Source organism: Morone saxatilis, unplaced genomic scaffold, assembly GCF_004916995.1.
Source record: "Morone saxatilis isolate NCDOM2014 unplaced genomic scaffold, NCSU_SB_2.0 Contig4, whole genome shotgun sequence".
In the NCBI taxonomy this organism is placed as follows: domain Eukaryota; kingdom Metazoa; phylum Chordata; class Actinopteri; family Moronidae; genus Morone; species Morone saxatilis.
Genome location: NW_023339984.1, coordinates 12,822,798 through 12,832,386, shown reverse-complemented (window position 1 = coordinate 12,832,386; position 9,589 = coordinate 12,822,798). Strand labels below are relative to the sequence as shown.

At 42.6% G+C, this 9,589-nt stretch overlaps 1 protein-coding gene across 7 annotated transcripts in view; it reads left to right on the top strand.

The window, feature by feature from the left end:
• clcn3 (chloride channel 3) overlaps nucleotides 1-9,589 on the top strand; it is a 36,888-nt gene that overhangs the window by 13,850 nt on the left and 13,449 nt on the right. For 4 of the 7 annotated variants that reach the window (XM_035675220.1, XM_035675222.1, XM_035675224.1 and 1 more), the window contains 2 exons: nucleotides 7,787-7,947; nucleotides 8,993-9,092. In XM_035675220.1, coding sequence (XP_035531113.1) covers nucleotides 7,787-7,947; nucleotides 8,993-9,092 — 261 coding nt within the window. Of the gene's footprint in view, nucleotides 1-158; nucleotides 535-7,786; nucleotides 7,948-8,992; nucleotides 9,093-9,589 lie in introns of those variants that run through there. The other 3 variants (XM_035675221.1, XM_035675227.1, XM_035675225.1) reach the window with 3 other exon arrangements.

Sequence of the window (9,589 nt, the reverse complement as noted above, 5' to 3'; positions counted from 1 at the left end):
GTGTGTGTGTGTGTGTGTGACACTGTGTGTGTGTGACACTGTGTGTGTGTGTGTGTGTGTGTGTGTGTGTGATGACATCATCATCTCTTAACAGTCAGCTGCTGCAGTGGAGAGGGAGGGAGAGAGAGAGCAAGAGAGAGAGAGAGAAAGAGAAAGAGAGAGAAAGACAAGGGAGGGGGAGGGAGATCGAGAGGACTGTGCACTCAAACACACACACTCCCTCTCACTCACTCAGCCCCTGCTTGCCTTCCGCTGGTAAACATGGCAGCGGCTGACACACACACACAACCAGCAGTGCGTAGTGAAGCCTAGCTTAGCTTTAGCCTCGTCTCAGCTGTCAACATGGAGGAGGAGGACGCGGCGGCCGACCCCTATTTGCCCTACGACGGGGGAGGGGACACCATCCCCCTGCAGGAGATCCCTAAAAGAGGTACGCCACGTCCCCTCTAGTTTTTTATTTTCCCCCCATCCCTTTCGTCACGCTGCTGTGATGACAGAGGCCGTCCTCCTCCTCCTTCTTCTTCTTCTTGTACAGTGAGTGCATGTACACATATGGCAGGCAGACACAGGTTAAACAAACGCTGCCTCATCTGCTGCTGTTGGTGGTGAGGCAGGGCAATCGGAGTGCCAGTGTGTGGCTTAGAAGCTGCCATTACTCTGCATGTTCTTTGGGAGCAAAAAAAAGAGCTGTCCGGCCAGCTAGTTTCACCATTCACCTCTCACCTCTGTTGATGATTAACCATCAGCGTTTGTGCACGTCAGCCAGAGATAACAAGATAATGGTAGAGGTGATTTAGCCTTTAAGGCTTGTGCCTGGGCCTGTAAGCAGCAAGCGACTAAAGGCAACATGGTGGGCATCCATTTTAATTTCCCCCACGCAGAGGCACAGTCAGGCTTAGGCTAGTAAATATGTAAACTGGACGTTCGTAGATCTAGGCTGTGTGTTGATGATGTGTTTCACAATGTTCATGCAGCGCGAGGACACCTGTTGGCCACATTCAGGATGTCACGTAACATCATTCATAACGGGGTCCTCGGGGTGAAGTCGTGCAGTAATTTGTGCCAAATTATCACTTGTTTTTCTCAGAAAAATGTTTGTTCTTAGGCTGTATCGTTGTTTGTCTTCCCATGTGGCCTTTTGGGAGTTTTCCCATGTGCGTGCGTTGCTTCCTCCAGGCCTTGTTAGATTTTTACGGTGAGGTAACAAAGACAAAAGGCCCCTAGTGAGTTTAGATCAGATCCGCTGCTGCCTACATCCACTGTGTGCAGGAGCACGTCCATACATACAAGCTTTTATTTCCTCTCTCCTCACAGGAGCGCAGTTTGATAGTTTTCAGTTCTGTTGGTCCTCTCCTTTCTCTCTAGATGATCTAACCGTACATTCACCCCTTTCCAGTTTGGCAGCCTTTAAAAGAAGATTTACTCATATATCTTTTGGCAGTTTTTCATGTCATGGTTACATGACTTCTTATCCAGATACGTTGGTTTGCCAATTTCCTGCTTTAATATCCTGTGAAACTAGATATATACCGGTAGTCACAATGTAATACATGTATTATATTACAGTGTACTATTTTAGCAAAACAAAAGATACTAAATAGGTTGCTTTAGGGACATTTACCTTAAACACAGTGGCCTTGTCTCAACTCTCTGGAACCATCATGTCATATGTAAACACGCAAAGGAACGTTACGTAAAAAGGGCATTTGAGTCCTCATGCTTTTCGGACTTTGATCCATTTATTTGTCAGCCTTTTCGTGCGACACTGGGGATTCCACCAGTCTGGTCATCCGGCTGGCTCTTTAGGATACAAGCAGGTTGTCGGGGTCAGTTTTCGATGCTGATCACATGATAGCTGAGCAGACTAACCCTACTACCAACCGGGCTGACCCAGGGTGTCTTAGCCAGCTGCCTCTAAACCTCTCTGATCTGATTTACTCAGCAGTAGTAGAGTAGGCCTAATACAGGCGAATGCAGCAGTGGTCGTAGGACTGAAGTCAATCTGGACTTTCTCCACCAAAAGTCTCAGAACAAGTTGTCTGATGGTCGTTTCCGACCTCACTGATCATAGTAACTCAGGAAGGCCATGTTAATTACTGTTCAATTGGAGAAGTGGTATTATTGACAGTCAGCCATCCTGTGTGTGCACCAATGTGGTTTTAGCCCCTGCTGCAGACAGAACAGAATCGCTGTGTCACTGTACTAACGCACAGGGGAAAGAAACTGAATCCTTATTCTCATGTGCACATTCGTCTCTTTGCCTGCGTTCCCTTTGGTGCGTGATGGCCATGTGCTCGTATGTAGTCCCCTTCAGGTTTTTTTTTTTTCCGTAGCGTCACCCTCGCTTGGCTCCGCACTCCTAATTTGATGGCTGCCAGTAGTGCAGCATCATCAGGTGGGGCTAGTCTGATTTATCTCATCAGTCAAATCCCTTCGTTTTCTTACTGGAAGTGGAAAATGTTCCCTTCTAATTAATCCACATCCGTTCTACTTGAGAGCTGGACATTTTTTGCAGTAGTGACTGCAGTGTAGAGCCGCAGTCTTCTCTTTATGCTCAGAGACTGATGCTGCTGAGTTGTTGTCATTTAACGTTTCCATTAAATGTTTTTTAGCCCCCTTCATCTTCATTTTTTCTGGTGCAAATTCATTAAATGAAATTATACACTTGCCGTGAATCATGAAGCACTAAGATTTGTTAAGCTGTTGCTGGGCCCTGGCAGCAGACTTTGTAGAAGTGTATTACTTTAAACCATATTTATGTGTGTGTATGTGCTGCTATTAGATATGTAAGGTAACGTTTCAATGAATCATGAATCGCCTACAGTGGCCCATAAGAGGCAGTAATCCCACTTACTCATGCATATTGAGCCTTTTTTTCTTCAGTTAATGGGTCTGTCCTGAATCTTCTTCAGCATATTTTGCTTATGGCCTGTGTTATTTTCTGACCCTGGTTACTAAATGTGCAGTTGATTGTTGGTGTATTTTCCTCTAACAGCACAGATAATCAGAGTGAGATTGTTTATTACAATGTAGTTCGGCTTGGTAGTGATTTTTTAATAAATTAATGAATGAATGAGATATTTATTCTCCATTATAGAATTTGTTTTATGAGCAAAAACCAAGACACACACCTGAAGGTGCACCAAGATGGACTGCAGAGTCATTATCATCGCCATCTCATTCAATGGGTTGTTTGAATACCTTTTTAAAAAATCAATATAATATGCAGTGTCTGTAAGATTTATTATGATAACGCTTCTCAAACAGCAAAAGTAACTCTTGAGCATAATTGTTCATCTTGTTCTGATCTCTCTGTCCAGGTTTTTGTTTCGAGGAGAACTTAAAGACCCTCCCAGCAGCTGGATTCACAAGGTCATTGAGCTCTGTAATGAAGTCTGTCTCGTCTGCCCTCACTATGTGTGAAGGTGCAGAGCTATGCTTCGAGTTAAACACGTCCAATAAAGATTAAAAATGGGAGTTTGCTTTCTTAAGGCTGTACCCGACTAATCAGATTTGGCTGTTCAATACGAAGATTCAACAGTTTTTTTCAGTTTAGCGTGCCGCTAAACTTCTGCATGACTCTCATATTTTAGCCTACCTCACATTTTACTGCCTATCTTTGTCAACTGGGATTGTGAAAACATCCGATTTCCACACAGTCAGAGAAAGTAAAAGTGTGGATCATAGTTTTGTGTAGAAACCCCAGCGCACCACAGAGCGTCTCCGCTGCCGGGCTCCTGACAGGGCTGTCAGCTGACGAGTCCCATCACAGTGGACAGTAGAGGAAGTTGTCCTACCGTCTGGTAAAGAGGTTTAGCCAAATTCATTGACAGTCATCACCCGAGCGGAGATCGTCAGAGCAGCCAAAAGACTGGACTCACACAGTCATGCTGTCACTCTGTGTACAATGACGCTGCTAAAAAACCAAGGTACAAACAAAATGACAAAGTGCGTCAAAATGTGAGTCGACTCAGGATCTTCTCGACTGATGACTCGTATCATTGATTCTTTGGTCGCAGGCTAACAAGGATGTGAGTTTGAACTTTGCATACTTTGTATGGAGAAAGGACAGAATTTAAAGCAGCCGTGAGACATGTCGCACCTTCCTTAAGGGTCGTCGGTTTGAGTGAAATAGCTCACTCTGTCACTCACTCTCCCAGATAAACAAATTGATGGCTTAAAGGAAAGTCACACCACCCATAGCTCCTAGCTCTACTATTCTTTTCTTTTTGCCGTCAGGTGTCTGTTGTTGAAATATCATATCTCAGTGGTTTCCAAAAACCAGATCTCCATGTCTTTTGTTGAGTCAACAACTGAGTCATCATCGTCCAGCTTCCCCTTCACACACACACACACACACACTAACACTATCCCAGGACAATCCAGACTTTCACCGTCACTCTGAAATCAGAATGGAGAAAGATGGTATCCGTCTCCCTGCCAAGCCTGACACTCTTACTGCTGCTGACTCTACAACAGCTCACACACTCACTTCTTCTTTCTCCTCTCTGGACACGATATCGACTGGTCAGATTAAAGCTACACTTGACCATTTTGTCCCTACGCCTTAGAGAAATTCTCACCAAAGGGGTTTCGACTTATTTCTCCTCTCCCACATCCCATCAAACATCAAAGGCTGCGATATGAGCTAATAAGCTTCACTTTCAAAGGCTCTGTCACGGTCCGCATTGGTGATGTGGGAACTCTTTGGGAACCAGACTCCATCTTCTGCGTATACTTACAATTATTGGGGATAAAGATGTTGGTAGTGTGCAAGAGCTTTATTCCAAACTGAGATGTATATAATTTGATTTTAAAAAAGCATCTGAATTTAACTGCTTGTGGTCTTTCTCACCTATTGTGGGTTAATTTTTTGGTGCATTGAGTTGTGTAGCTCAGTTATCATGTGTTAATACCAAGGATGCAGAGCCATCTACGGGATGTTCTTGTTAATGTTCTTGTTAATGTTTAAAGCAGATCACAGAGGGTCAACAGCTATGAATGAAGCCTTGTTTCATAGTCATGACCCTGCCCTAGTTGTAGTTAGGCTCAGGAGATTAAAAATGTGAGGGCAAATGTGTATTGTGGACTGGAATGTGTACGTTTGCTGTTCAAATGGCCACAGGATTTTCTGCCTCTTTATTAACCATGCATTACTCTCTCCCACATGTCTGCATTCACACATTTATTTGCATGTTGTAGTACTTTTATTTCATATTGTTACAGATCACACAAGTCAAATAATCGCATTCAAGGTGGGAATTTTCTTTTTGTTTGTATTCTCCTTGGTAGAAAACCATCTAAGGTAAATCTATCTAGCAAATTAGTTTAATTAGCACTTGAAGTTTGGGATCGGTCAAACTGTTTCTACCCTCAGTACTATCCACTGCTGCCAACAGTGTCTTATCGCAGGATGATGGAATATTCAGCAACAACATGCCTGACTGCTGTGTGACTGACCGCATGGCACCGAATGAATGAATGAATGTCTGAATAATCACTGCATGGGAAGCCTCAGCTCGATGCTACGTGCGTAACAAGTGTTGGGAGTTAATCTTCCAGGTTGTTTTCAAAGGTTAAATCAATGTCTGACAGAAGAAATATTTGGTTAGTGAACAAAAGACTTTGCGTTCTGCTCCTATTTGTCTTTCAGCAGTCTAAAACGCTGGTTGGTTTAAGACTGGTGGTTGAAGTTCTCACCCTGCCACAGTGATACCACACCCAGCAGAGCCCCATTGGCTTGGTGTTAAGTTACTCTTGAAGATGGGTTGAAATACTAAATACAATTTTCTTGCTCTTACATTTTGTCCCTGAAGTAATTGGTCTGTAATGTCCTGGTGTACATTTTAAATTTCCCAGCGTGTATTTCCGGGTGTTGGATTACATAAACTAAAATTACACTTATTTGCATATGAATTAGTCTGATATTGCTGAATGCACACAGACAGGAGAAACAAGTTGTTCTTGTACGTGTGTCACATTATTATTTTGATTAACCGCACATATTTTTCTTTGTTCTGCTGAACACTTGAACCAAAGCTGTTGCTCTGTGTCTCCCTTTTGTCCTTGTTACACACTGTACTGCCTTTGTGTTGCAGATGAAGAAGTCTCGCATATTTTTGTCGTCACAAGTAGGAGGATTAGGCTCAGCTTTTCTGACAATCTCAAACGTGGGAGGACGGGTTCTCCCTAATTTATCAAACACACTTGAGCTAGATTAAACATGCAGTAGTGCATTTTAAAGTTAATTTGATGACCCTCTTATACTGCAATAATGGGATCGACTTACTGAATTATGTGGATGACAGATAAGAAGATTATGTTGACTCAGAAATATTTTATAATATTACTGTTTTCACTTTCTTTTACGTAAGTAATGTCGCATCATGCAGCCACCTCAGCCAGGGAAGCCAAATGGCAGCCATGCAAATCCTGCGATGTTTTTCAGATAAGAGGCAGAGAGAATCAGCTCCTCGCTCTGGTATACTGTGTGTGTGTGTGTGTTGATGTAAGTTGATATGTTTTGCTGTTTGCTTCATATTGAATCTGCATCCAGACAGAACAGGTCAGACCTAACCACTTACATACTGTATTTATCTTTTTACAGTATCAGCACCGTCTCCTCAAAGGCAGTGGACAATGTTTGCTTTGTATTTTATTTATTTTTTATAAATCTCTGCTATGTGCTGTGACCAATCATAGTCATGCTGAAGCCATTACTGAACTTACTTTACATAGTTATTGGCCCTATAGGTAATCTCATTGTCCTGCAGGCTGCAGGCCGATACAATCAAACCAGCGCTAATGAGACTGCCAGACATCCAAGCAGTTAAAGTTTATAAGGACAGAGGATTTTATGGCTCCAAGAAAAAAGACAAGAAGGCATCTGTTTTAGGTACAAGTAAAATGTTGTTTACTTAGTCTGGCTTGTTAGTAGAAGTTGCTGATTTACATTTTGAAAGCTTTGATGTTCAAAATGTAAAATATAAAAAGACCATCTGTAGACTCACGCATCCACTTACACATAGTGATCTGCATCTTCACAGCAGCAGGAGGATCAACAGAGAGAGAGAGAGAGAGATTTCCTACAGGTATTTCAGCAAAAGTTTACTCATCCAAATGTTCCAGCGGACCAAATTAACCTCCACTCCTCAATTGTTTTTGTTCAGGCTGAGGTGATGGACTGCAGGGCTTGCAGGGTTTTCTCATTAGTGGGGCTGTGTTTCCGACTGCGTCGTTATATATCAGTGGTGTGTGTTTTAGCTCTGCAGTGCTTCTGATGAGCCGGATAATCGAGGAGATGTAGCTCTAATGTGTGCAGTCGGCAGCACTCTGATGGATATCCTTTCTTTTGAAGAGCATTTATAAGATGCTCATATGTACTGCAGAGTAGCAAAATATCACATCACTAGCTTTTCTTTTTTGTTTTAACATTGTAAAAAATATTTGCTGTAGCTTGTTTCTGATCCGTGTTGCAGCGACTGGAATGACTTGCCATTCCAGTCGCTGTTCAGATGGGTTTCTATGGTAAAATGTCTCTGAGGAAAAATAAATGTATATATATATATGTATATAGACAGTGTGTCTCATGCCAAAATGTTTTTTTTTTTATATCCATAATGCTCTGGCAGCATATTGTATTGTTTAATATAAGGCTCTTTATCTTTTGAATCACACTGTGCACCAAAGATATTATTTTAAACACTATATATATATATATATATATATATATTTCAACCATGAATTTTGCAAAGCCTTACACTCTTTTTCTGTGTTTCCCCTTCAGGGTCTAACTACGCCATGTCTAACGGGGGCGGGGCACCAAGCAGCACCACCCACCTGTTGGACTTCCTAGAGGAGCCCATCCCTGGTGTGGGGACCTACGACGACTTCCACACCATCGACTGGGTCCGCGAGAAGTGCAAGGACCGCGAGAGGCACCGGAAGGTGAGGAGACTGAGGCTGGCCAACAATGCAACCTTAAACCTTTAAAGTTTTCAGTATACTTCAAACGAGCTAGTTTGTACGACGTCGTCCGACCGAGGCAATTCTTTGGTTTGGGTACACGTACACACTTGTTACGCTGCCAGTTTGCTTCATCAGAACTTCTTGTCAGATGGTTATTTGTGATTTCCGCCGACAAACCCGCCTTTAAATAATCCAACAAGCACCTTTCTGAAGCATACTGAGGCCTTTAAGCCTTAAAACATATCAAAGGGAGTTTTGGAGCTCAGAATTGGTTTGCAATAGCAGCTTCAAATTGACACTCCGCTCTCACAACCTCGTACCTCAGTCTATTTCCCGCTCATACAGCTTTTCCACATTAGCTGGTGTCAGCGAAAAAAAATCCTCTGCTGCACAGGAAGTGATGTATCACGCGCTTCCTGTGCAGCAACAGTGTGTTTTGGATCACACAAAAGAAGAACTAAGTCGTTAGGATCAGCAGTTTTAGCTTTAATGGTTTCACAGAGAAGGAAAACAGTGCAACTCACCAACAGAAACTGAAACTTTATAAACAGGAAGTCCAACGAAAAAGAATTTAACATCAAAGCTATTGCCAGTCTTCAGTAGCAGTTGGTGTTCATGCTCAGTGTAGAAATCTCATTGTACAGAACTCATGAATGAACCAGAATGAGTAAACACACAATAAACTTGCCCTACATCTCCCCGTCACTGATACAACCTCTCTCTGTCAAAACTTTTATCCAAATATTGACACAACTTTACAGCCTGCTTTCCAGAAGTGATTTAGTGCAGCGCTCCCGGAAATAATAACTCTAAGAATTTCCATGTTACATGAATACTTTGGCAAACATTGTTTTTAGAACCTGGCCTTACCTGGAATGCAAATAGTGCAATTAACCATTTTATTGAAGCAACAGTGGCCACTATAGTAGATGACTGAATTGCTTATCCCTGGGGAGCTGGTATAAACATACTGCATTACTTTCAGCGTAAGTAACTCAATCCATGTTCATCAAATTGTTTTTAGATCAACAGCAAGAAAAAGGAGTCAGCATGGGAGTTCACAAAGAGCCTGTACGACGCCTGGTCTGGGTGGCTGGTGGTGACGCTCACTGGCCTGGCCTCAGGTAAAACACATGGACACACACACACAGTACAAGCATGCTCACGCTGCCATTATCTCTTCCGCTGGTGATTCTCACATGCTTCGCCCGAGGCTCAGTATTTCTCTTGTTTTCTCTCTCTGTCTTTTGCTCTCACTCGCTCACAAACATAAACTAGCATTTCCTTTCTCCTGCAAGAGCCTCGCCAGACAGTCCTCAAAGCAGCTGTAATTTACACAAATGATTTATGTTTCTGTGGCCACCAAAAGAGAGAAAACCAACAGGCCTTTGTACTGATTTAGTTAAGTTGGTGTAAAATGTGTAGAGAGGGCTTCTCTAAGGTCCAGGTTACAAAGGGAACGTATGGACAAAATACGCCATGGTGATCCCCTGCTCATATACAAATAATCATTTTATTAAAAAAATTAAAGAGGTCTGGAGTACTGATACACATATTTCTGTCTAAAAGAGCCTACGAAACAGCTGATAAAGGCTCACCTAATCTGGAACATATGAATCAT